General features: G+C 49.9%; 1 protein-coding gene across 1 annotated transcript in view; it reads right to left on the bottom strand.

The window, feature by feature from the left end:
* WDR64 (WD repeat domain 64) overlaps nt 1-27,794 on the bottom strand; it is a 1,979,698-nt gene that overhangs the window by 1,519,085 nt on the left and 432,819 nt on the right. Inside the window, exon 8 of the mRNA XM_069607651.1 lies at nt 6,358-6,492. Within this exon, the coding sequence (XP_069463752.1) occupies nt 6,358-6,492 (135 nt within the window). The remainder of the gene's footprint in view (nt 1-6,357; nt 6,493-27,794) is intronic.

Below are 27,794 nucleotides of genomic sequence, written 5' to 3'. Positions count from 1 at the left end.
TATCACACCAGGAACCTGGCACAAGTGGGGGTCATGGGGTGGTAGACCACGAGAACCCACTTGTGTTCCAGACCATCGTGTCTAGGGCTGGCAATAAGTCTAGCCCTGATCACTCTGACGACAATGTCGAGTTGGATGTGTATCGGGTCCATTCGTCAGGGGTGAGTGATTCTGATGTGGACGCTCCTCTGTCCGCGACACCTGCACTGAGGGGCCAGATGGTGGTGGAACCTGCGCCTGTGGTGGATCGGGACGCAGGGTCACCCTTCACACCAGTTGCTGATGTGCCTGGGGCATCACGTCGATGGGGAAATATAGTCCTGCAGCCGCGGGCGGTGCCAACCCAACAAGGATGTCGGCTCCTTGGGCCCCGCAGGTGTAAAGCCCAGCAACGCAGTGGCCGCGCGCCACTGGGGTTTACTGAGTAGGAGCAACCCATTGTTGCCAATTCAGAACACCAGGGGGCAGCAATTGATAACATCGCTGAGAGCATGGAACGTGTGGCCCAATCCGTGCTACCCCCTGCTAGGCAGGTGGAACTCCAGCAGCGGGCGGCACAGTCCACGGCCTGCTCGCTTAGACAGGGCATGAAATGGTGTCTTTGCGTCAAGCAATTGCTGCTCACGCTGAGGCACACATGGAGGCCATGAGGGTTGACTATGAATCCCTCAAATCAACTCTGGCTGTGCTCATGATGTCCCAGAGGAGGCGGTCAGAGGAGAGGTTGGGGCAGCTAGAGAATACCATCTCGGCTGAGCTCTGTGCTTGCCGGGAGGTGTACCTGTTGTCCAGCCAGGCCATGCAGGAAGAACTCTGTGTTACATGTCTTACCTTGCCACAGGAAGTACGCGTATCACGCAAGGTTCTACATGCTGACCTACGTGTCATCGCCGCACAGAACCAGGCTCACCCGTCCCGCAGAGACTTACTACCGATGAGGAGCAAGCTACGCGGTCAGGGTACTGTGCAACGTCAACCTTTTCAGCCAGAGGGTGACTCGGACGACGAGCTATCTCCCACACAGGTCGGGCTGTGCAGGTGTTGAGCCCATGGAGGTTTTTTTTTTGTCTCAACATCATCGCATGTGGATGTTGAGGTGCACCCTGTACCCCCCCCCTTCTGGGTACCTACCACCCTGGGTCGTATGTGGCCATTTTTGATTTTCATAGTTAGTTTAGTTAGTTAATATGGTTTTTGATAGTTAGTTTAATTAGGTAATATAGGTTTTTTATAGTTAGTTTAATTAGTTAATATAGTTTAAAATTGCTTGTCTATTGTGAATTCATGTGACGGTGTGGTGCTTTGTGGCTTTTGAAAGCATCCACTGTCTGTTCCAGCTGGGCCCTTCAAGCTTGTCTCGTGTATGTGTTTGCAGCTTGGGGTCCTGACTCACATAGGCCACTCCTGCTTCCCTTATCCATGGGCTCGCAAGGATGGTTCGGTGTAACAACCATTTACACAAGGGCTTTGGACTTTCGTCATATCTGTGGCCTGTCTGCTGCAGTACTACTTGTGTTAACACCCCATGTGGGGATTCAGTGGGTTTTATACACGCCATGTCTGTAATCAATTTGGGTGAGTACATGATTGATATCTCCATTAATTGATGTGGATTGTGATGTATGTTCTTTTCTTGCCTGTATATGTGTTTGATGCACTTCATGCTGTAGACAGTAGCCTGCACCCTTTGCCTGTCAAAGTCACATTGATGGTGGGAGGAGTTCGGATGTAGGTCTCTAACATGGCCCAGTGACAACCAGCATGAAGACACACACACAGGGAACTTTCCAGCCTTATTAATATCTTTTATGCCCTTTCTACGGGAAAATGAGCCTCCAGACCACCTTTGCCAGCATACACAGGGCCAAGTACTACCGAAACCTGGCCACGTTCGGTGGTGCAGAAGTGAGCATGTGCGCGCAAGCAGAAGCACAGGGCTTGTGCTCAGACGTCCGACAGAAGCAGACGTGTTTCCAGGAGCTCCAAGCAAGGTGAGCAGCACAACGGGCCACACCACAGCCAACCTTCTCCAGGTCAATTACACATGCATGCTAAGTAGCGCCAGTGCTGGGGAGCTTGGCCAGGCATTGTTGTAGAAGCGCACAGTACAGCTAAGATGCATTGAGGGACAAATGCCAAGTAGCTTTACAAGTTGTCAGGGGCACACGCAGGGGCCGTCGAACATATCCTCGAGTCCCCCTGCTCCATTGAAGCTGAGTTATTAGAGCAGTAGCGTTCCTAGCCAGAAACTGATACAGCGCACAGGGACACCCAGCGAGGCACAGACTTGTGTGCAGTGCATATCATTTGTATGTGCAAATTGCCACATGCACTACCTATTGAAATCCGCGGCTGCCAGAACACGACTTGTACTGAAGTCGCACCTCGCTATACGCGTCTAGCAGCTCACCCAGAGACCATATCATGTGTGATTCGTGACGCATTGGTCTTCCATTTCCTGCGCGCCCACGTGTGCCTACCTTACTGCATTGACAGTGTATGAACCATCACGGGGCAAGCTAACGTATACGTACAAAGCAGCAGACAAGAGTGTTTGTGGAGAAGTCACTTACTTTGGGGCATGAATGGTGTTGTGTGTGTGCTGTAAACACACACAGATTAGTAACTCACACTCTCTTTGCAGCATTGAACTGCTCCTGTTACCGGACCTGAGAGTGCACAGGCAGGAGGCCAGCACTCACCCCAGAGATAAGTCTCTCTTTGGCTTGCATTTGACTCATTTGGTACAATGTGCATGATGAACATGGTTTCTCTGATTGAGTATGTGTTATTGTCAATAGTTGTATTTTGTATTTTTTCCTACTTTCCCTTGTCAATCGAACTCCCCTCTCCTGCTCCTCTTTCAGGTTATCCTGAATACCAATGCCTGTCCAAACAACAGATCTCTGACCCTCCTTCCCCGCCGGGGTATCAAAGACCTGTGTAAGTTTGACCTTGCAGGCACCCAGACCACGGAGGGGGTGGTTGGTTCATGCCACTCCTGAGCCTGGACACCGGAGCTGTGACACTACCCATCAGTTGTTGCATCCTCATTGTATATTATGTACAGAAAATGGTACCCATCCTGTTGAACCATTGTTGAACTATGCTACCTTGGTTGTTCTATCATACTGCTTGGACATGTGCTTGGACATTTTCGGGTACTTCAAGTCATCTACTGGAGACTCTTCCAGGGTTTTTTGGTGCCTACAGGCTTTTCCCCTGGTTTGGGGGTTTGGCTCCTTGGAATTCTCTGCGATTTGGTATTTTTACCAGTCAAGGTGGCCTCTGAGGGGGCTGGACCCTATTTACACGCAAGGTGGAACATGGAGACCAAGGGGTAGGGTGATCCTGTAGCCAGGTAGACTTGAAGGAAGAAGGCTACATACCCCAGACACAGTTGTTCAGAAGGTCATGGAGATGTGTAAATGAGGGAGGCCCTTTTTGTTGTTGGTTAGGTGGCTTGGGCTACAGTGTTTGAGCACTCTGACATTGTAATTGTTGGGTACTATGTACATGATGTGTTCTGCTGGTCAATGCCTGTTCCTGTGTTGTGTTTACTTTTCAGGTGTCAGGGGATTGGTGTGGTTTGACATGCTGGGGTGTACACATGGGCAATGTTCACATGTGATGTGTACAGGACACTGAGGCTCACTTGATTTCACATGCATATATTGAGTGCATGTCCCTACTGACACACACAGTTGCACAATGCTCCACCACACGTACAACCACCCTTCCATGCCCACAGGTGCACCCAGATTGCCTTCTCGGGCACGCTGTGTCCCTGCAGCGCATGATCTATTACCATTTGGGAATCCTGTACATGCGTCAATTGGTTATTTATTTTGTTTGTCCTTTTCATGTGATGCTCAAGGCGTATCCCCAACACAATGGCTGCTCACTGTGCTGTGTGCTGAGCAGTGTGCTGCAGGAGACACACACAGCACACGGGTTCGAGAGTAGCGATTTTGCCTTACCCAATGTGCATGTGAACAGGCATTCAGTGTTGTGTTCATGCTACGACTAGTGGAAAGCATTTGTGTATGACTTGGTATGTGTGGGAGGTTGTTGGTCAGTCATTTCATCTGATTCCATATCAGGCGTCATTGTCTCGGGCCACTTTCCATTTATCACATGTCACTTTGTATCTTATTGGTCATGTGTTGGGCTTTTACTATTGCATGCCATGTCATGGTGTGGCAGACAAAGGTGATGTGGGTTGGGAGGGTTTGGGTGACATACTAGGGATTGTGATGGCCTGTTTTGCGGCCGTGGGGGGGGGGTGATACACACCTTGCATGTGTTCCTTTTGGTCACACAGGATTGGTTATGTTTAAGTAGCTAGGGATGCACACAATGTAGCACTTCCATGGCAACATTCTCAGGGTGGTAAGGTTGTGACAGTTGACTGTCTCTTTGTCATCATCGATTGTCAGCTGGTATGTGCCAGGCCTGTGTGCACTCTGCAGGGGTGGGGGTTTAGGTGAAAAATGTGGCCACAAGCTGGGTCTGGGCTGCCTCGCCACGTTCCCTTTCCCCTCCCATGGGCAGCGCCTGTGCCTGTGGTTGGTTATGTGGGGGCACAACCATGTACACCGGTACACCCTGCCATGTTGCAACATTGTGCAGGACACATGCTGCCACAATGATCCTGCACACTATTGGGGGTGCATATAGTAGCTGTCCGCCAGAGCAGTCAAGGGAGCGGAAGCGTGAATTGAGCACTCCGAATGTGTGATCCACTATGCCCCTGGTTGCAATATGGGAAGCGTTGTATCTTACCTGGGGTGGTGTGATGGGGTTCCGGATTGGCGTCATCATGTGGTCGCTCAGAGGGTAGACACTGTCCCCTGGGGAGGTGATAATGGTTGTCATTAGTTGGGTTTGTTTATTTGTCTGTGTGTGACATGCATGCATGTGCACAGGCATTTGTACTCACCGAGGAGCCATGTGTCGCCATGCTTCCCAGCTTCCGGGGCCCGGCTCAGGGTGGACATTCTGTATATGAAACTGTCATGGGTAGAGCCACGGTAGTTTGCATAGACAGAGGTGATGATTCTCTTGGCATCGCATTTCAACCTGCATGTTGATGGAATGCCAGTGCTTGCGGTTTCGCTAGATGTGCTCAGTGGTCCTAGGTGGACGTAGGGCCACATGGGTGCAATCTATGGCACCAAGCACTTTGGGGAAGTGGGCCACCCTGTAAAAGTCCTGGACCACGGCCTGCCTTTCTGCGGGTGCTCTGGGCATGTATATGTGCCTGCGGACTGGGGGGCGCGCAGTCATGATTGCCAACACCTGGCTGCGTGGCCTGTGAGACCCCCCCCCCCACTATGGCAGTTGTCTGCTGAAATGACCCAGTGGCCAAAAAAGTGGCCAAAAAATGCAGGACATTGAGCACCTTCTGCTTGGGAGCACAGTGTGGGGGATGTAAGGTCATCTTCCCACTCCCTGTCCAGGTCTAGGATGATACCTGGTCGTCAGGCATCCCAAAAAGGCTAGTCTGGGGAAAAATAATGCGGGGACTGGCTATTCTCCTCCTCCTGGGCTGTCCCACGATCAGTGCTGCGACAAATGGGGCATTCATCGTAGCTGTATATACGTGTTTGTTGTTTGCGGGCACTTTTATACTGCGCGTGGAGACGCTTCCGCCTGCCTTCGTGTGGCGGACATGTTGACGCATGTGCGTGTCTTTTAGCGTGCACGGGTTTCCCATATTCGATTCCATGAATATGTGTTGTTTGCGTGCGTGTGGGCGTTCCGTTTATTTCCCTGCAGTACTTCCCCAGTTATGGCTTCTTTTTCACACGTTGTTCTCCATTCCGCGTGTTACGCCCCGTGTCCCGCCCCCTTTTTGGTGTGTGCGCCGACGTTGTGCGCTTTCCCTGTGCCCGTCGCGCACGGCGCTCGGGATGTTGCTGTGACGTGTGCGCCCATGCGCGCCAAGCTCGGATTTGGCACACATCCCGCAGTGAGCACGCACAGGCCCTTCCATGAATCACACGCGTGCGCTTGCTTTTGCACGCTTGCGCCGGCTTGCGCCAAGATTTTCGGTGCACATTTGTTCCATGAATCAGCCCCAAAGTATTTTTCGCTAAACAGAGAATTGTAACAACAAAAAAAATGATTAAAAAACGTTTAAATGTTTACCCCTACAATTGTGCACCGCTACAAATAAACCCTACCCTAAAGTCTGCCCACTCAAAGGTTCGACCCTACAGCCTACCCACACTTGGCCCTCTCTGTTAATCTTGCCTGCTGGGCAATTTACTGCAAACCTGCCTCTCGGTTGGTTCCTTAAGGTACATGGAAAAAAAACACAGTGCATAGATGCGTTGCTTGAATCATACTCACAAGTCGTCCTCGAGCCTTTTTAAGCTGTCCAAAACGAGTGAATTGGCACTGTCGCAAGAACACGAAGCAAAGCAATTCAGCTCAGGGTAAAACATGACCTTCGAAACCCAGTCATTGTGCAGTTTCCTTCTGACTCTACGTAGGAAAAAATGTATTAATCAGTATGTCATTAAGCATAGTAAGTTTGCGCAGAAAAAGAAGCATTTGAGGGCCTGATTTCTGAAACAATTTCCCCATATACTGAATGGCAAACACTTTTGGCAAAATTGGTCATACGGATGTAATATTCTTTCAACGAATAAAACATACACAAATGTGGGCACTTACCGTTATGGATTAGACAGTCACTTTGTTAGGCTTGCTTCAGAGATAATTGTTTATTTAATGGTCGGTGGGACATTTCTATATTTCATTAAAGAATACCAATGTGCAGTTATGAGTAAAACGAAAACCAAAATACTATCCTCTGTAAAGTGCCCTCGAAACGACACATTAAATGAGTATCAACCCACATTCTAGGCGTTTAAGCGAAGGCAAGGCTCGCACAGAGTGTGTGGATGTGCACATTTTCAAAGAAAGATCCTGCGATAGATCTCCGTCTGCTTGTTGAAACCTCAATTTTTTTGTTTTGACTTTATGCAGATTTACATGAATGCAATCTGCATGTAAAACGAGTTTGCGAAACAGTCTCACCTTTTTGATAAGATAGGTGCCTAAACATGTGGCGTTGGTAGTTTCTACCTGGCGGCTCATAGAGTGGCTGGTTAACTGAAATCCATACAATATACACGGATGTAACCATTCTCCCTTGCAGACTCTACTGACAAACCAGCAGTTGTTAGGCAAGAAGGACACTTTTCAGGAGTAGAGCTACTTGACACGCAGCAGGGACAAATGTGCACCTGGAATACTGGGTAGCAGCTATAATGTACTTTCCTACAAACCCCTACATTCGTAGAACTGTGTGGAAGAAGGTGATCAATAAAATCAAGACCAAGTGCATGACTTGTCATTACAAGTGCCACCTGAAAGCCAATCCAGGGTGCATATTCAGCTAGTTGATGCTTTTGATTATATGAGTGTCAGCTTTCAGGAAAAAAAGGGAGGCAGGATCCTCAGCTTCAGAAATGCAAACTTATCCTTGACAGACAATGTAGGCAACTCTAAGGTTGGCTAAGCTCTATGATGGCCGGGGAAGTCTACTCAACCATCAAGGTATATAAAACACAGGCTTGATGAGCGACCCTTTACAGGGGGAAGTGCGGGGGCTGAATTAACTGTGCGGACTGAATTAACTGCGCACACTTGGAAATACAAAAACATTTCTATTTGAAAAACGTATTGGCCCTTACGAGGGGCACTCTGTAATTTCCTCTTACGTTGGAATCAGGGCTCGAGGGAGAATTTCCTACAAGAGCAAAGTTGTTTTTATATTGGTTGAGGATTTTGACATCCTCCTAGGTGCATTCATTTAATGACTCATTCGTGGATATAATTGGCACTACTTTAGCCCTATGGTTCAGGAATACGAAAAGGCATCTTTCTCCTCATTAGAGTTAGCAAACCTCTGGCACCATCATGACGTTATGACAACAGTAACAAAAGAAGATATTAAGCAAGCTCACCCAGATTGGTAATGAGGAGCATTGTATGTATAATAAGAGACTTTCTGGGATTGAGAAACCCATTTTCTATGAAAAAGCTGTTGTGAACGTGTGGTTATTACTGAATGTACATATCGATTGGCTCCCAGCAACTAAAATGAGTGTATTGATCAGGGACGAGATAAACTCTCTGTCTTTATTATTCACATGCCCCCTATATGGCAGACTAAGGACACTATGGACTGCACCTGTACTTAATAATGTATTTTTCCAACACATTTGGGTAGCCTTATTTTTCTCCAGTTAATCTTTTATGGCAACCTAATATTTGCCCAGGCTAATTTTTTGAGGATTGCAGTAGTTAGAAGAAAAATGATTCCAGCTGTGATTCCTCAAATCATTTGGCGGTGGAAAAGCAGGGGACTGCTGCACATGAATTATATTGAATTCCGCAAATGTACAATGGTTTTATTCTGTGTGATAAGCACAGGAATTCTGCACATGAACTGCATGTCCTTTTGTATTTGTTCAATGATTATGCGTTGACATTAGAATCTTTCAGATGTGAGTGCATGTAAAAGGTCATTTTGGATAAATGTTCTTGTAAATGGTTTGGCAATCCCTTTTCCTTTGACAAGTGGTTTGATGATTTCGTGCCTCCCACACATACATTGCCATTGATCATGCATACATAAAACGAGCACATCAGGCACTTAATTAGCACTCCTGACCTTATTATCACAACTACTAGTAAAGGAAATGACAATATTAATCCTGTGACTGCAGGGCTCAAAACTGGCAGAATGGGGGTTTGTTTCTACAATGAAGTCCCATGCTAAAACCCTGTTGACGTTTATTCTTTCATATCTGGTAGCCGTGCGAAGCATTTGGTGCTTGCTACAGATAACCTTCCAGCCATCACCTCTTTGTTTTTGCTTTATCACCCTGAGTGGGACGGTTCTGTCCAGACGTGGGTCCCGTGCCTGCTGGGCCTAGAGACCCAAGCTACTTCTCACTGATGAGGACCAACCAGGCTGAAACATGCCTGGGGATGTTTGTGGTCTCGCGCAGAAGGGATGTGATTTAGCAGTTCGTGCTGGACGGCACCTTTTGGGGTGGGACTAAGTCTGATTTGCATGTGGTCTTTCCACTTCTGTAATGGCTTGGCAGGCGAAGAACGAAGGTCTGGATCCTTGCCCAGATCAATGCCAGAGGTTAAGATTCATTCTAAACCTTCCAGCCATCACCTCTTTGTTTTTGCTATAGATAAATATGCAGCAGCATGTCACAACGGATTTTTCTGTGGTATGAAGATAATTAAACTTCAACTCAGTCTCCTTATGAGCTAAAGTGAGGATACGCCATCTTGCAGCCTATTGTCATAGAACTGACAGAAGCTGGCTTCAGACAGCCCATGAAAGACGTTGCCACTTTGGCACATTTACAAGCTTCATAGACATATGAAGCAGATGCCTCCAAGGTTTTGACTGCACTCAAAGCAGACTACCGCAGTAATTGCAGTCAATGCCCTTTGAGCTTGTGGATGCAGGGAGGACGGGCTGATATAAAGCATGGGGCATGGAAGATCCCAACCCCCACATGTATCTACTCTGGGGAAAGGTCTACATGGTTCCTAGCAGGAGACTTACAAGCCAAAAATCCCCTACGAGGGTCAAGGCCTGCATGGAGTGGGAGAGCCCGAGTGGTTACTAGCTGTTGGAGTTTTCTGGACGTACATTAAGGTGTGAAAACAGACCCTTCTCTCGAACATCCCTGGAGGGGTCATTTGCTGGAAGAACTATGAACTTACCTACTGCTGAGGACCAGAGACCACAGCACCTAGATATCTAATTACCCAGAGGAAGGCAGTGTGCTTGGAGGTTTTACACGAACTTCAGCCTGTCAGAGAAGCAGAAGAAATCTGTGGTGCGGATGGTTCTCTAGGGGAGAACATCTAGCGTCCCAGAAGTTCAGAAGTGTTGCATTTGGCAGTCACTGTTGGTCAGCAGAATAGCCAGCACTTCGAGCCACATTGAGCTGCTGCTGAACTATCATCAAGCCAATAAGCTGCACGCAGCAAAGCCTGAGCAACTGAGCTGTACCGCCTGGTCGCCCCATCAAAACTGGCAGATCAAGCTCAGTCAACCGAAGTGCAGTGAAGATACAACGGTAACAACAAGCTACGTCTCTCCGCATCAACTCTTAAGACAAGCAAACCAAACCCCTAGCTCACACATCATGCTGTTGATTGAGACCATCGAGCCTGCCAACAAGAAGACAATGTTTTGTGCCTAAACGAAGTCAAGCCATCAAGCTGACCATTTGAAGATATGTGCCACACTAACTGAATCAAGCCAACAGAAAATGTAACCTTTGCAAAGCACTAAGAAGAATGGCAACACTCTGTCGAGCCATCAACATGTATTAAGGGTAGAGAGCGTGGGCTAGTTGTCATTCATGGGCCTTCTTGCTGTTATGCCCACCCGGTATTACTTTTCTCCCTAGCAATTGGTTTGGTGGTAGGGTCCCATCACCTATCTTTGTCAATGACATTTAAACCAATATTTTTTTTATTTTTATTTGTTTATTTATCAATCGACACACAGGAGAGATTATACAAGGACATTACATATAGTATCTCAGGTCATGTAACCCAGCGTCCCCGTCACCCACCCCGTACGTTCCCCGGCAAGCATAGTTCTCGGCCTTAGTCAGACTGGCTCGGCGGCACTGGTGGGTCCTCCATAGCGTGAAGGGCCCTTGCGATCAGGGGCGGTTTGTGGGTCAGGGCCGGTAATTCCGGTCATAGTCTAGCACTGGTTGCCAGATATCCCGAAAACGATGAAGCAGTCCCGCCCTGGCTGCCGTGACTTTCTCAGCTATTAAAATATCCCAAAGTTTGACCCAGCAAAGGGCCATCAAGGGTCCGTCCGCAGACTTCCAGGTGCTGGCCACCGTGATCTTAGCCGCTAATAGGAACTTCTCCCCGACCGCAGGTATGAGCCTGACAATGGAATCCCTAAAAGGACCTGTTCGTGCGTGAGCGGAATGATCGCCTGGGTGACGTCTTTAATGGTGGCTAGACAGAGAGACCAAAACTCCTGCACCCGGGGGCAGGTCCACCACATGTGGAAGTAGGATCCTGGGAGGCCGCAAAGTCGCCAACAGAGAGGGTTTAGTGCTGGTTGGAAGTGATGAAGGCGTAGAGGGGGGTAATACCAGCGCAGGAGTAGTTTATGGGCACACTCCCTGTTGGTTATACAGCATGAAGACGTCCGCGTTCTTGTCCACATGTCTACCCATGTATGGTCCTCAATGGCGTGTCCGAGGTCCTTTTCCCATTGGGACATGTAGGAAGACCTGGACCGGAGGGGGTCCTGTAGCAGCCTATACAGGGTCGATATTTTCCCCCGGGCCGGTAGGTCGCTCACCGTCAGTTCCAGTGAGTTAAGGGGTCTTGTGGCCGCCGCTCGGGTCTGTGGGTGAGAGCACCAGTGTCTGAGCTGAGCGTAGGAGTACTTATCCGTTTCCGCTAACTGAAAAGTCATCTTGCAGCGTTCAAAGGTTAGGGGGGAGTACCCTTCAAAAAGTTGTCCTAAAGTGGCGAGGCCCCCTGCGACCCAGTTTCTGAAGTTTTGGGGACAGGCCCCGGGGGAGAAAGCTGGGTTGAGGAAGATTGGGGAGAGCGCACTCAAGTCTCCTGGGACGCCCCGGTGTCTGCGAGCCCACTCCCAGGCCCTAATTGTTTGTTTTGTAGCTGTGAAAGTGCCTGGCCAGCTGCGGCGTAAAGCTGTGGGTAAGAATGGGAGGAAGCGAAGGGGAAGAGAGAGGCAGGATTGTTCGATCTCCACCCACTTCGGTCGACCCGTAGCAAGTCCCCATGCCTGGAGGTGGGCCAGCTGTGCCGCCATATGGTATTTGCAGAGGTCGGGGTCCCCCAGGCCTCCCAATCTCGTGCTGGCCATCATTGTTCTCCGCGGGATGCACGGTTTCTTCCCCTTCCAGATAAAGTCCACCATCTTCCTTTGGAGCCGCTGCAAGGGGGGAAGCGGAATGGTGATTGGGAGGGCGGCACAGGCATAGAGGAAGCGCGGGAGTAAGTTCATTTTGCAGGCCGTGATCTGGCCTAGGAGGGAGATCTCTTGGGGTTGCCAGCGGGTCAGATCCTTTTCTAGTTCCTCGAAGGGTGGAGGGAAGTTTGCTCGGTAAACTTCAGTTGGGCGTGCGGGGATATGAACCCCCAAGTAGGGGATCGATTTGATGCTCCATTGAAACGGACCTCTCTTCACCAGGGCCTACCGTTCAGCTGGCGTCATGCCCACTCCCAGCGCCGCCGACTTTTGATAGTTAATCGCGAATCCCGAGACCATCCCAAAGTTGTGGATTTCAGTTAAGGCCTCGCTCATGGATCTCTCAATGTTTGTGATGGTAAGCAAAACATCATCCGCGTAGCGGGCCACTTTATGTTACGCAGAGCCGGTGCACAGGCCACTGATTCGGGGGTTCTTCCGGACATGGCCAAAGCGAAAAGCAGAGGGGATAGTGGACATCCCTGCCTCGTTCCGCACGTGAGGGAGATTGGGTCCGACAAGCGGCCGTTGACTCTCAGCCTCGTCCTGGGGGACTGGTAGTTCGCCAGGATCATCTTCTGAAAGGTTGGACCGAAGCCAAAGGCCCCCAGAGTGAGGCGCAGATAAGACCAGTCCACCTTGTCAAACGCTTTAGTTGCGTCCAATGCCAATAGGGCTAGCTGTTGGGAATCCCGAGTGGCGATTTCAATGAGATCCAGTGCCCTGCGGATGTTGTCTTTCGTCGATCTGTGGTTTATAAAGCCTGTTTGATCCGGGTCTATGATATTAGGGAGGATAGGTGCCAGACGGTTGGCCAAGACTTTAGAGTATATGTTGGCGTCCAAATTTAGCAACGCAACGGGTCTATATGAGCCAATATCGTGAGGGTCTTTCCCGGGCTTGGGGATAAGGACTGTAATAGTTTCTTGCATCGCTGGGGTGACGGTGCCAGTGGCCACAAATGAGTTGAAGAGGCGGGCCAGGGGAGCCGCTAGTTGGGGCCGGAAGATTTTGTAGAAGCGAGTGGAAAATCCATCCAGGCCCGGGGCTCTGGGTTTTAAGCTCTTAATGGCCTCCTCCACCTCCTCGATTGTAATCGGGGCTTCCAGGTCTTCCCTGGCCGTCTGGGTCAGGTGTGGTAGGGTCGCCTCTTGGATGTATGAGTGCTGCTTAATTGGATCTCTCGGGGCTGCCGTCATTATTTCCAGGTGGTGGGCTGTTGCCAAGCATATTTTCTCATGGTCGGCGTGGTGGATCACCCCCTGCGGATCACGGAGGCCTAAAATAGTATTTCTGCTCTTCGCCTTTGCCAGTTTGCTAACCAGGAGCTTGTTGGCCTTGTTGTTGTGAGCGTAGTACCATTGCTTAGACTTGGTTAGCAGATTCGCCGTAGCCTCAGCGTAGTGGGCTTCCAGCCGTTTCCTGGCCATTTGCAGGATCCTGTAGGATTTAGGGGCCCAGCCCTTCCTTTTATGTATAGCCTCAGCCTCTCGGACTGCTGCTTCCAATGCGCCGCGCGACTCCCTCTTCCTTTTGTGGTATGCGGCTCCCTGGGCAATCAGCTCGCCTCTGAGGACCGCCTTCATGGCGTCCCAGGTGTTAGCCAGGGAAGTGTCCTCGTCCCGGTTTTCAACGAAAAAGTTCCTAATGGAGTTGGCGATTGAGTCCCTCACTGCCATGTCTCCCAGGAAAGGGTCATAGAGGCACCACGGGCGGCGCGGAGGGGGGTCTAGGTCATGAGACCGCAGAGTCAGAGTAACTGGAGGATGGTCCGAAAGGATCCGTGGGCCAATTATCACATCATCAGTGAAGGACAGGATCTGTGGGGAGGTCAGGATTAGGTCAATTCTGGAGACGGTACGATGCGCATATGAATAGAATGTAAAGTCCTGTTCGTCTGGGGACAGAACCCTCCAAGAGTCCACAATGTTTAGTGTGCGAAACAGGTGGAGCAAGCCAGCGGCCAACTTCAAATCCCTAGAAGACGGGGGGTGAGATCTGTCCTTGAGAGGGTCCGGTGCCCCGTTAAAGTCTCCTCCCATCACGACATGCCCCTCGATGAATGGGAGGAGAGAGACCTCCAGATCCTGGTAGAAGCTCTCCTGATATTCGTTCGGGGCATACACCGAGATGAGGGTGTAGAGCTGGCGATGGATGGAGCATTTGACTGCAATAAAGCGACCCTCCTGGCACTGTAGTGAGTGAAGGATCTGAGGCTTCAGGTTTCTTGCGAATAAAATAGCGGTGCCCACCTTCTTAGTGCCGTTAGAGACGAGGAATTGTAGTGGGAAGAGTTTGCTTCGCAGGCGTGAAAAGTCTGCCGGGATCAGGTGCGTCTCTTGCAAAAAAGCGATCGACGACCCGTTGTCTTGTAGCCTCTGTAAGATCGATTTCCTCTTCGGGGGGGAGTTCAGGCCCCTAACGTTCAAGGAGGTGAACTTGAGTTTCAAGTGAGGGGGTTGGTCCGGGCGATCCTCTTGCTGGGGGGAAGGGAGTTGTGGGGGGGTTAGGTCAGACTTGGACATGAGAGCATGATTGAGTTGGAGTCTCCTGTGGTCGAGGGTTTTTTAAACTGATCTAACTGGTCTCCAATGGGAGAAAACAGATTCAAAAGCGACCTCCAACGGGAGGACCAAAGTGCGGCCAGGGGGGTCGATTTAGAACTATCGACATGTCCCCTAGGCAACAGGGCTGTCATTCGACAGCACCAACATGTTTGAAAGTCTCTCCAAGGGTAAGGTGGTGTCATCCGCCTTGGAGGGGGTTATGCACCGCGTCGGATCCGCGGCAAGATGTGAAGCTTAGGGTCGTTCCAGAGTCATGGTTCCAGTGCAGGCGTTAAAGCGTGTCATTTGGGTTTGCAATTTCTCTGCACTCTGGACCATGGGGTCCGTTTCGGTTTTGGGGAGGTTGCTTCTGAGGCTGGGCTTGATCGGCCCGGAGCGGAGAGGTCTAAGGTCTCTGGGGAGTCCGGGCGGAGGATTGACGTCGCATCGTCGAGGTGGCTGATGGTGCACTGAGTGCCCTTGTATGAAAACTGTAGGGCTTTCGGAAAGAGCCATCGATAACGGATCTGCTGATCCCGAAGAAAGAGTGACAGAGGCCGGAGCATTCTGCACTTTTGAAGAGTCAGCGGGGAGAGGTCCTGGAAGATCTGTATCGGGATTCCCTGAAATGAGAGCTCGTCCTTAGAGCGGCCAATCGCTGCTATGGCCTCCTTGGTGGTGTAGAAGTGGACCTTAGTGATCACGTCCGGGGGGGGTCCGTTTCGACCCCTCGGCGAGGGCGCAGTCTGTGGGTCCGATCCAGCAGCAGTTGAGTCTCATTCAGGTCTGGCAGGAGGGACTGGAAGAAGGTGCTAACGTATTCCGGGAGCTCCCGATCAGAGATCAAGGCGGGCACCCCGTGAAGACATAGGTTGTTGCGGCGGGAGCGGTTCTCCAAGTCCCCCTGTTTAAGTTCGAGGATTTCAGTTCTTGCCACCAGCGATTGGATGGTGCGTTGAATTTCCGTCAGTGAAGCGGAGTGGTCTGTGGTCAGGTCCTCAACCTCGCCACCCTCAGTTCGATGTCTGTTCCAATTTGGCGGTGAGTTCCGACATGCAGGCTCTGAATTCAGATTTAATATCGCTCATGAAAGCCTGAAGATCCTCCTTAGATGCAAGCGTTCCGCCACCCTCAGACGTTTTCTGGGGGGTGAGCTTGAGGGGGTCCGCCTTCCCACCATTCCCCGAGGCCTGCAGCATAGCAGAGATGTTGGCTGATTTAGGAGGCTTTAGTGCTTTGGCCATCGTTCCGCGCGGGAGGGGACGTCCCCCGAGGGTGACTCCCGAGTTCACGTTTTGCGAGGGGCTGAGGGGGGCAGCCAAATAGATGTGCGGGGTGGGTAAAGCCCGAGGATCGTAGGCGGTGGAGCGGACAGGTTAAGACTCCAGCTTCTCGTGAAATAGAACAGTTCCTCAAAGTTGGGCAGTCCAGCGCGCTGGGCGTCCGGCTAGGAAGGTGGCGGTCGGCACCTCTGGCCGGTGGTGAGCAGACGTGGGCAGGGGCGCCCCAGGAAGTCGCAGGGGGGGACTCACTCCTTGTGGGGTCGGAGTAGGTGGAGCTCGAGGGCCCTCCCGGTGGGGATATTAGGCGCCCAGAGGGGGTGTTGTGGCAGGCCTCGCACCGTCGAGGACCAGGCACAGGGGGGGACGCTCCAGTGCAGGGTGTCGTGCGGGATGAGCCTCATACGCGTCTCATGGGCAGATGATGGCAGCCAGCCGTCAGCCTGGAGCGGGTCGCGAGGATGCGGCAGCCATTTTAGGTCGTGTTACGGGAGCAGGCATTTGCGCTCCCCATCGCGTTTTCGCCGTTAGCAAAGGCGTTATGCCCTCAAAACGCTCCATCCACTGCCCAGGACCACAGCACGACCAACGAACTTAGCTGGAAACGGGTAAAATTAACGCTGAGCCGCGGATCTGAGCGGAGGCCATCAGAGGAGCTGCCTCATCACTGGCGCTCCAGGCCAAGCCCCCTAAACCAATATTTTTGTTTTTCCTTCTAAAATCGTATTTCAGTTATCTGTCCTGCAGTACAATTCCCAGTTAACCAGTCTGTCCAGTTTAGCTAGTGAGACTTTGTTTGCTGTGTTTTCCCTGGCAGGGGTGGGTGGTTTGTTTTTGTATAAAGTGTGTGTTTGAGTATGCTATAGTTGTATAGTCTTGCATGGATATTCTTTTTATTTTTGTATTCATCATACTGTAATTGTTCGAATGCTCATCTATCACTCTGGAGACCATAGCCTGCCCATGTCCGACATAACCAATCCAAGGTAAGTGAGGTATGTTATCTATTTCATTCTTCTGACCTTTATGGACTGAAAAACCTCTCAGCCCAATTGCAGTTTAGGTCAAGGTCATTGAAACATTTGCTACCCATTGTATTTTTGTGGCCACAACAGGTTTTCTCCACATATCCTCACTTCTAAGTTTCAATGATTCACCCCAAAATATTTAAAGCTATGAGCAGCTCCATTTTCAAAGTGCTTTTGTCAGCCAAAAGCTACATTGTTTCTACAATATGTTTTAAAATCACAAATATATCCAACACTTTGTGGGTCCTATCATCACAATGTTGACCTGTAGATGATGTGCAGATAACAGTGGGACAAGGAAGAGACCATCTAGGAGGACACATCCTCATTTGGGTGAGATATACACATACCAGTTTTATATTATGAATGCAGATACATATCAGTCAAGCACTAAAACGAGAAGGAGAAAACACAGAGTTATGCAAACTGCCTTTAATTCAAACCTCCACAAACACCACTCTGGCACTCTGACGAGGAAGAGGGCTATGGAGGATTTCAAATGGTAACAGTCAGTCATGAGTTTTACCAGGACCGGTCAATTGTACTGAATGGCCCATACCTGTGGTCATTTCACAATCCCAATGGATATAAATATGCTGGCTGCACAGCAGAAGGAAAAGCAGCAGGAAACAGGCTACAGAAAGCAGGCTGGCGGCATAGCAGACTGGAGAGAGAGGAGCAGGAGACATTTTGTGAGGGAGAGAGGGACACTGAGGCAGAGGCTGGCAGCGAGAGGGACTGGAAACCCTGCAAGCCCTCTGTGTTGGGTGCAACCAGCGACAGCTGTGGGGTGCTGAAGCACTGCAGTCGCTACGGGACTCTATGATCTCCACGAGGGAAGAGCTGAGGTGCTGGAAGCTGGAGGGCAGAATGAAGAGAGGAAAGAATCTGACAATCTGACAGGAGCTGCCGTGTGAAACAGGTGAGTGAAAACAGGGAAACACTAATTCCGGGGAGCTCCAGGAACTTGAAGCGAACATTTTTTGAATACCGAACAAACTGAAAACTGCTGTAAGCACGTTTGAATGAGGAACCAAGTGCTTTTGAATACCAAATAAACTGAACGTTGTTATGAGCACTTTTGAATGCTAAAACAGGTGCTTTTGAATACCAGACGAAATAAAAAAGACATTGCCTATTTCAAGTTTGCCGGTCTGGGGCTGGGGAAGAGACTAATGGCCAGCACCTGGGGCTCCGCGGACAGGATAGGTATTGATCGGTGGACCAATAAAATGGACAGGTGCGTTTTGCTGGAAAGGCGAATCTACATGGCAAGGGGTGCCCCAGGAAGTTCCTGAAAATATGGGGGAAGTGGGAGGAATAGGAACAATACCTGGAACCGAGTTGAGCCTGGATGCATTCCGAACTGCCTTACGGCGCATCGCACCAACCCTTCTCTTCCTTCGAGGGACTCACCACCAACTGTAATGTCACGTGCTATGCTCCCGCTGTTAAGTCTTCTATTGTGATTATGAACGTGTACCTGTGCTGTTTTTTCTTGTTGAAAATTTAATAAAAAGAAGTTTAAAAAAAAAACAGTGCCAGTATCAACTTAACAGAAGCGTTTACTGGACTGGTACATTCAGACCCACAATGGCGTAAACACTGTCACCGCAAAGTGACCCCCATGCTGCTACTGAACCCAACAGCCATGTGACCGCAAACAGCAGGACGAATCGTCGGATGTCCCTGAATTATCGGCACAGTGGAATGCTGGGTCCATTACGATTACCATGTACACGGAAACACCGCAATAAACATGGTGCTAGCACTGTGAACACCACGCCTGTAATACCAGCACCGCGGACCAGGTGTTAAACAGTGGCAGGTGAGCAGCAACAAGGTGTACAACATTAGCCCAGCTGCACATCATTGGCCACTGGGAAGCTACAAAAGGACCACACCCACGCCCAACCCACCTCCCAACACAACCATGCTGGCAGTTGGTCTAGCAGCAATTGGGATGGGTAACCTGCAAGCAGCTATGGAGTTAAAAGCAGAACTGAGGCAGAGGAGGAGGTGTAGGCATAGGAGGCACATGAGGAACCCGGTGGCCATCACAAACATCACTGTACAGCAGCTACCACCCCACAGGCAACCACCAATCCCCTGCATCAGGGCCTCACCCTGGAACCTGACCCCAGGTCAAATCCACACATTATACTGGGTTGACAGGGACACAATAATGTCAATTGTCACCCTCATCAATGATGACATCAGCAGCATAATCAACATCCGGACTGCTATTCCACCCTTGCTGAAGGTAGTCTCGGTACTTCACTTCCTTGCAACTGGAACCTATCAGCACACCGTTGGCGTGTTCTTCGGGCTGTCACAACACTGTTTTTCTAGGATACTCTTCCAGGTACTGAATGCGCTGCTGCACCATGTTTCAGAACACATTGCCCTACCCCAAACCCCTGCACAGGTCAATGCCATCAAAGTGTCTTTCCATGCCGTTGACGGCATGCCCAATTGCATTGGTGTATTAGATTGCATGCATGTGGAATTATCTGCGAGACATGCAATTGAGGCAGTCTATCAAAATCGGAAGCAATTTCACTCCCTCAACATGCAGATTGTCTGTGATGCACAACAACTCATCACACATTGCTGTGCACATTTCCCGGTTTTGACACATGACTCAATGGTATTGCAGAACTCCACGTTGCCAGGGTACATGGCACGTTATGCGGAAGAAAGCACTTGGCTGTTGGGTGAGTAGAACGACCAATGCATGTCCCCTGTGTAGTGGCGGGGAATAGACACTCACCAGAGTGTCCCTGGCTATTGGGTGAGTAGAACGACCTATGCATGACCTCTGTGTAGTGGGGGGCAATAGACACTCACTAGAGTGACCCTGGCCGTTGGGTGAGTAGAACAACCAATGCATGACCTCTGTGTAGTGGGGGGGCCATGGATGGACTACATGCATGGGGAGCACCTATAAAAAAAAATCTGATTCAATTCTACTGCATATAGAGCACACTATTTTGTGACACTGACATTAAATGATTAAAACACACACGGAAGAAGATTGTCCACTCGTAATTCGATTTTGCAATCCAGTGTATTATGAAAAAAAAATATAGGAACAGGTGCAACAAGAATAAACGCCCACACGTACCCACTCACCTCCCAAATGTACCCACCCTCCAGCCAGGCCCCAACTATCTAGTCCCACCATGGACCAACCCCACCTCCCAAACGTACCCACCCTCCAGCCAGGCCCCAACTACCTATTCCCTCTATGGACCACCCCCACCTCCCAAACGTACCGACCCTCCAGCCAGGCCTCAAATACCTATTCCCACTATGGACCACCCCCACCTCCCAAAGATACCCACCCTACGCCCAGGCCCAACACCCACTATGGCAACATGTGAAACTTTAGACATTGAGACAACACTCTATTTCTTCCCACACTTGTCCCCATGTATGTCCCGCTGAGTAGCCCCAGACAGCCGTGTGGACCTCCTCATGGGGCTGCTTGGCAGCGAGCTGGAAGGACTAGTGCTGGTGGAGAGCATAGTGGGGTTTTGTGGGGGCAGGCTGCTCATGATGGCCTGCAGGGCCAGCAACATTGTCTGAGCAATGTTCGACTGAATGCAGTTGCCCTCACAGACCCTTCGTGACATCAACATGTTCGAAGTGGCACAACACCCAATTGCATGTGCAACCCTGCAATCTATTTTTTGGTTGCTCTCGCGCTGCATGCAGGATTCCTCACGTGGAGCCTGGAATCCTCAAGGTGGTGCTCAACTAGTCCCGCCAGCATGTCCTGTGGTTCCTCTATGCGCTGGAGATGGCTGGAGATCTCCTGTAGTGATGGCGTTGGGGAGCGCATGGGACTCCTGAGGCTCATTGGGCTAAATGTGCCCAGTTGATCAGGGGTGTTGGGGTTGTCCTCATTGTTTGATCCTTGTGCCTCTCCGGCCTGTTCATCTTCAGTGCTGTCCATGCCATCTAACTGGGAGGTCTGGTGGTGGTGCTGCACTTCCCGCTGTAGTAGCTGTGGCAGCAGGGGTGTTTTGCTGGGGTGCCCGTTGGGTGACTGGGGCAGCAGGGGTGGATGGCTGCAGTGCCTTCTGGGTAGCCGGGGCTGCAAGGGTGGTTAGCTGTGGTGCCTGCTCGGTAGCTGAGGCAGCAGGGGGGGTTGGCTATGGTGCCTGCTGGTTAGCTGGGGCTGCAGCAGTGGTTGGCTGCGGTGCCTGCTGGGGAGCCCAGGCTGCAGGGGTGGTGGTTTCATAAGCATGGTGCAGCTGGTTCCTCGTTACACCACGGGTGGACGAGGTGCCTGCACCTGATGTACATTGACATCTTTTCATGATGGGCACGTCCAGTCCCCCTTGACGTCCACGGGTGATCCCCATCGGTGTCAGATGGTGTTCCTGTAGGAGATTGAAAGGCATGCTGTTAGTGGTGTCACAGGATGTGTATAGTATGCTTACATGCAACACACTCCTCAAGCTACATCACATTGTGGTTACATGCATTTGATGTGTGCTGCGGTCATGTGGGTGTGTATGGGGTCATACTTGGGTGCACGCCATCTGACTGGCTCAGGGGGGCATAGGAGTACTGGGTGTGCTTGGGGTGATGGGGACTGTGATATGTGGTTTTCTGTGCATTGCTTGGGGGGGCATGGGAGTAAAGGGTGTGCTTGGGGTGATGGTGACTGTGATATGTGGTTTTCTGTGCATTGCTGGGGGTGGGCCCATGTGAGTACTGGGTGTGCTTGGGGTGATGTGGACTCTGATATGTGGTTTTCTGTACATTTCTTGGGAGGAGCCATGGGAGTAGTGGGTGTTCTTGAGGTGATGGGGACTTTGATATGTGGTTTTCTGTGCATTGCTTGGGGGGGGCAGGTTTAGCTTGATTCACATTCATGTTTTCGCACTCTCTGTAGTCACCAGCCTCGCCAGGTGTCACTGCTCCAGCCTCCGCTGCACCTACTCCCTCAATGTCTTCGAGGTGCAGCATGCTGCTACACTTCTCCTCCCACGGTAGCAGCTTCAGTGGGGAATGTGGTCCACCTCCTGTTGCACTGTACTGTTGTCTGTGGGCTGCCAGTATGTTGCACACCCTCAAGCGCAGGTCATCCCACCTCTTGTGGCAGTCCTTGACCAAACGAGCTGTGACCCCCACAGCTGACACCTTCTGGGCAGCCTTAGTCCATACGGCCTTGCGCCTCAGCTGCGTTCTGCGCCGCTGGTCTGCTGTGAATAACTCCACTGCATTGTCAACTATGTGGTCGACAAGCAGGGTGAGTTCTGCTTCATTGAAGAGGGGTTTGCACTGACGGCTCAGTGGAATCCTGGAAGACATCTCCCTCAGTTGTTTTGGACACACACCGTAGCTGTAGGCCTTCTTGTACCGGAGGATTGCAGTGGATTGTGATTTATGTAATGGCCGCCGCTCTCTTTCCGGTTTCGGCGATAACGGAATTTCCGGCTCTGGTGTTTCCACCTCCGCGTAGGCGGTGCTGCTGTGTCCGGCATGCACGCGGCAGAGGCGGATGTCCCGTCACAAATGTTGGTGGGACATTGGTATCCGCCGGTGTTACCATAATGGCGGTGGCACCGGTTCCGCAATTTGCTGATGCGCACGGCCGCCAAGCTGTAATTGTACCTTGTTTCCGGCACCACCCAGTGACGGAAACGGTACCACCGTCATCACGGTAACACCAGATTTTTTATACCGAACTTGTAATGAGGCCCATTGTAAGAGAATTTTTGCAAGTTATTAGGACTTGTGAATGGAGTGAAAGCAAGGTGGTGTAAGTAGCAGATACCACGGAATGAATGTTTGAGGCACAAGTGTTGGCAAAACCAAGAGAATACCAAGAAGGATATGAAAGGAGAAACACGCATTGGATAAAGCTAAAAGAGTTCAAGGAATCGCAAGTTGCGAGGAAGCCTGTATTGGTGAGAGCCAGCCAGCCAGAAGAATACAGAAAATACTTGGTGGCTAACCAAGCCACAGTAACGTGTTGGAAGAGTGTGGCACTGATGTCAAAGGCAAGCAGTGGACAATTGATAGAGTAGGATCAAGAAGACGAATATTCCAATGTTTGTTCAATATTTTCCTTATTTTGAAATGATCAGGGCTGTATGTTTTTTCTTTCTTATGTTAATTTTGTTGATGTCTTCTCTTTGTCCACTATCAGCTCTGCTCTATCTTTTTTAGTGCGCTGGATTTTGCTGCTTTTAGTGTCGATGTCTTGTATCCCCTTTCTTTGAATTTGTGTTCACTATTTTCTGAAATATTTTTTGAATTCAGCCTCTTAACTACAGTTTCTTTTAATATGAAGAAATTCTCCATAAGAAATGTTTTGTATTGTATGAGCTGGGTGATTGCTGGAGGCATAAAGAATGCTGTTTCCAGCTGTTGGTTTGATGGATAGAGTCATGCCAGGCAGATATTGATTTTATGCTGCTCATGTGGGTGCTTCTGCACGCATGGGTGACCATGGAGGGGGCGGGGTGCCTGCTGAGTTTGTACACTGAGCTTGAAAATTGCTATGCTGACAGTTTTGACAAGGTCACAAATGACATTGCTGTCTTTGTGCTTGTATTTTTCTTTGTTAATTTGCCTGTTTAGGAATGGAAGAGGTATTCTCCCTTAAAAGGGAGATCTAGTATTCTATCCTGCACATCATTTGTAAATGTAGTGGTGTGCATACATGCAGATCTCCTCATGTCCGTAGCAACACACATGGCTCTGCTGGCTGCATCAATGTGTGATACAGAAGCTTCCAGGTTATCCTGGATGATAAAATCTTAGCATCCGGTGTACCTGCTTTAAAAGCTGCTTGACTCTCTACTGGCAAATCAGGGAGAAAGCTACCTATTTCTCATCATAACTTCTGGTTTGCCTCTGCAAGCAATGCATTCACATTAGCCTGCCTGAGGTGCAATCCTCCATTCATAAATACCTTTTATCAAAAGATTCTTAAATCTTGTCTTCCTTGGATAAACAGGCTGTTGCCGATGATGCAGAGGAAGTAGACCCGGCTGAAGGCTTTAAATAAAGAGATGCAGCAGCTAGGACCGGAGAATGTGGCTGAGGGTGATGAGAGGCTTATAACACAGCTTTGCCATCCATATGCCTGAACCCGTCTAGATGGTTATGTGTAGCTAGGGTAGAGTGGGGATTAGGCCATGCCTTTTTTGCTACGGCTAAAACGTCCTTTTGCAAGGGAATTCCCAGACGGCTAATTTGCCTGAGAGAGAAAATCTCTGACAACATCCCTTCTTCCTGTTGTTCCTGGTGTGGTGCAGGTACTCCTAGGGATTCTGCAAGACCTAACATCCGGTTGTGAAATGCTTTGGCTGAGTATGAAGTGTCCTCTACGTCCTCTTCATATGTGCCTCTTCGGGGAGACTTTACTCCTGAAGTATCAGGCCCTGTAGGCACATTGTGACTGTTGTCAAGTGGCTGGGCAGACATAGTAGGAAGGCAGTGGAGGAGGAGGAGGGGGCGGCTGTGGAGGTACAGTAGGATGAGGAGGAGGACGAGGAGGAGGCAGAGGCATCAGAACCAGCACTTGAGGATCTGTTTGAGACTCCGGCGGCTGAATTTGTGGCAGTACCTCCCTGATCAAATTCTTGAAGATGCCCGTCATCTGTTGAGACTTCTTTAGTAGCATAAAACGGTCCAAAAACCGTTCCTCAGATGCCGCTTGTGACGCTGATTGGCCCTGTGGCGCAGCTGAAGCCACCGCAGCCGTTGGTGAATAAGTGGCAGAAGCTGATGATGCATAAGTGGCAGCAGCTATTGGTATAGAAGTGGCAGAAGTCGTTTGTGTATAAGTAGCGAAAGGCCTGTCTGAAGATTGTCTGGCATGTTAGCTGGTAGATTTAGGCCTATGCCTTGATGGTAAAGGATATGATGTACATCACTGTGAAGGAGATGGCTCTACTCTTGAATCAGAATAGTCAAATGTTGAATGACTGCCTGATTGCGAGGCCCACTCTGAAGATGAGAAACCCACTGGGAATTGTGAGTCTTCCACTTGGCTGAATTGGGATACTCTGAGTCTGTTTGCTCAGAGTAGAGCCCGGGCCAGTAGGCTCTTTACTGCCCTTGGAATGTTGCACGGTACTGCAAATGACCTTGGACATGGTTCTGAGAGGTTTAAGGTTTAGTGCCCTCAGGCATAGGCCTGGTAGTCTTGTTGTGTACAGGTGCCCCCTCAGGTGCAGAACTGGTAGTAGAGTTTTGCAGCCCTTTGGACTGACATCTGGTACAAGGACCTTTAGGCCCCTCAGCGACTTGCTGGGTAAAGTATGACAACCCCTCGTTATGTGTACCGGTAGTTGTAGGACCCCTCCCAGAAAAAGAACCTGGGAAGGAGTCTCCATGCTGAGGTGGAGTGGAGAAGTTATGACTTACTTGCTTCTTGTATTTCTGTCGAGTGAAGGCATTTAGATGCTCCAGCAGGGACGGGAGAAGATTTCCCTTCACTGTGCCAGACGATTCTTCATAGACCACTGTGTTAAAGCATTGCATGCCACGCAAGAATCCCACCGGTGGTCAGCCCTCAGACACTCTGAACAGAGCGAATGCGCGTCTAAAGCTTGGTAAGGATCCCTCGCAGGATGAGTACCTGGAGAACCCGCTCAAAGCGACATACGCCGGGGAGCAAGGCGCTAGAGGCCAGTGAATTAAAGAAAAAAGCATGTGGAAAAAACTGTTGCACAGCAAAAAATGCATGCACTGTGTGAGGTAGGCTGATCCCGTCCAAGCGGAAAAGAGGACTGAGGTGAAGGGCGGTGGGTGGAGCTAGCGTGTGTGGATACACCCCGTAGCCGTGCCCTAGCATGCTCTAAATTTAAAGGGGAAGAATATTTTGCAATGCAAAATGGTATCAGTGTCGTCCCTGTACCGGGAAGCCCATACAGTATGGAGGAAAGGGGACGGGACATAGGAGCAAACTAGTCACGCGACCCCAGCAATACCGAGCCACAGCTGCAGGTTTTTATTAGGAAACGGACAGGCCCTGATGAAGGATAGCTGAGTATCCCAAATACATTGGCCATTTGATCTGTTTTCCTCTGTCTTTTATTGATGCTTGACACTGATGATCATTACATTGATTGTTTAAGCAATAATTCTAAGGTATTATGGTACTTGATTGCAAGTGGCAGTTAACTCGTTGAGTACTAAACCATGATGTGGACTATCTGTGAGCACCCAGTATTATAGCCAGTTTGCTATAATCGTCTATGTACACAGAGCATTACCAGCCACTCTTTTGAAGTTCACAAAGAAGGCTGCAGGGGGTTCTGCATCATTTCGTTTTTGGAGGATCATAGGGGGCACCCACGGCTGTCTCTCTATTATGACCCGTTGTAGCACAGTCAGTTTTTCTGGGAATTGGCAACTCATGGCCAGGTCACCTTCCACCAAGGCTCTCAACAGACATTTCATCTTCTACTCATGGGTGCACTCTGTATCGGGTCCTAAATCACCCCAGGAGCACCAGATGGCCTCATCAACACATACAGTCTCAAATAGAGTGCAAGTGTTTTTATTTGAATTGTTAAGGGGTCCAGCTAATGGCCTTCTTCATCTCTCTCTTATTGTGCCATGGGATCCCTCCACCTTAGCCCAGGATTCCCTAATCCCCAGGATGATGGCCACTGGAGATCATCACCCATACTGTCTCGCTGGCTATAGGTAGACGCCAAAAGGCCAGTGCTTTATCTATCTTTCTTGAACACGCTCTTCCTAAGGGTACCCTAATCTTTCCACAGATATCAAATGATGTTATTATTCTCTTCCCTCCTCTCACTCCTCTTCTTGTCCCTCCTTCTCCTGGTCACCTGTCTTTCCCTCTCTTCCTCCTTTGTCCCTCAGGTCTTCATGGACTCTCTTTCTCTTTCTCCTCTCTTCTTTCTCTTAGCCCCTTCCTCCCCTTTCATTCCTCTCATCACCTGTTACTGGACCCCTCTTCTCATCTTTCACTACACCAGACGTTTCATCACATACTACACCCCTGTCCTATCCTCTCACTGCACCCCTCTTCTCTATCTGCACCTTGCAACACTTTCTCAGCCTGTTTTACCAATACATTCACCCCCTACTTCAGTCCCACACCACCATTACTCCTACCACTGCTTTGCATCCCCAACTCTGTCACATCATACACTCGCCTTCACTTTCACTCTCTCTCTAGTTACCCCTACACTGCTTCCTCTCTATCTTTCAGACTCTCACTCACTTTTTACACCTCCCTTTCTCACACTGCACTGCTTACAACTGATACGACTCTCTCTCACAACTAATACCTCATCTTAAATCTCTCTCTGCATACAAATATCTGCTGGCACAACCTTCTCCACCTGGTACACCCTCCTTGCAGGTCTCTGATTCCACCATCTCTCCTCCTGATCTCACGGAACAACCCACACTGTGTCTTTCATTCACTCCCTTTGTATAGTGATGCCACCCACCTCCCCACTTCTATCGGTTTCAACACTCACCTGTGGGCCAATCTGTACCCGTCATTTCCTCAAAGACTGCGTAACACAAGTGAAAAGGTTTAAACACCCTCTACACCTGTGCCCGCTTTCCAGCACAGATGTTTGCAGTCTCTAATTATGTGGTGGCAGCTGGGGCTCAGGCATCTCATTTTCTTCCCAATTCTGTATGTGGAGGTTTTTTAAGTGTCTATTGCTTCACTGCAGTCCCTCCTTGATCTCAGTTCGTTTTTTATTGCCCCACCATTCCACTTGGGTTTGTTGGGGTTGGTAGGTCAGGAGTTGGGTGTCTCATTTCTGTTTGGCAAGGACATTCTCAGTCCATTCCCTGTCGGTTCTTGATTCAGTTCCCTTGGATCTGGTCCAGGTTTTCCTGGGTGTTCTCAGGTGCCTCTGTGGGGGTTGTTGTCCCGAAACAGAAA

The sequence above is a fragment of the Ambystoma mexicanum genome, chromosome 4q (genome assembly GCF_040938575.1).
Source record: "Ambystoma mexicanum isolate Mex_15411 chromosome 4q, UKY_AmexF1_1, whole genome shotgun sequence".
In the NCBI taxonomy this organism is placed as follows: domain Eukaryota; kingdom Metazoa; phylum Chordata; class Amphibia; order Caudata; family Ambystomatidae; genus Ambystoma; species Ambystoma mexicanum.
Note: the sequence above shows the minus strand (reverse complement) of the source record. Positions and strands in the feature narration are given on the sequence as shown.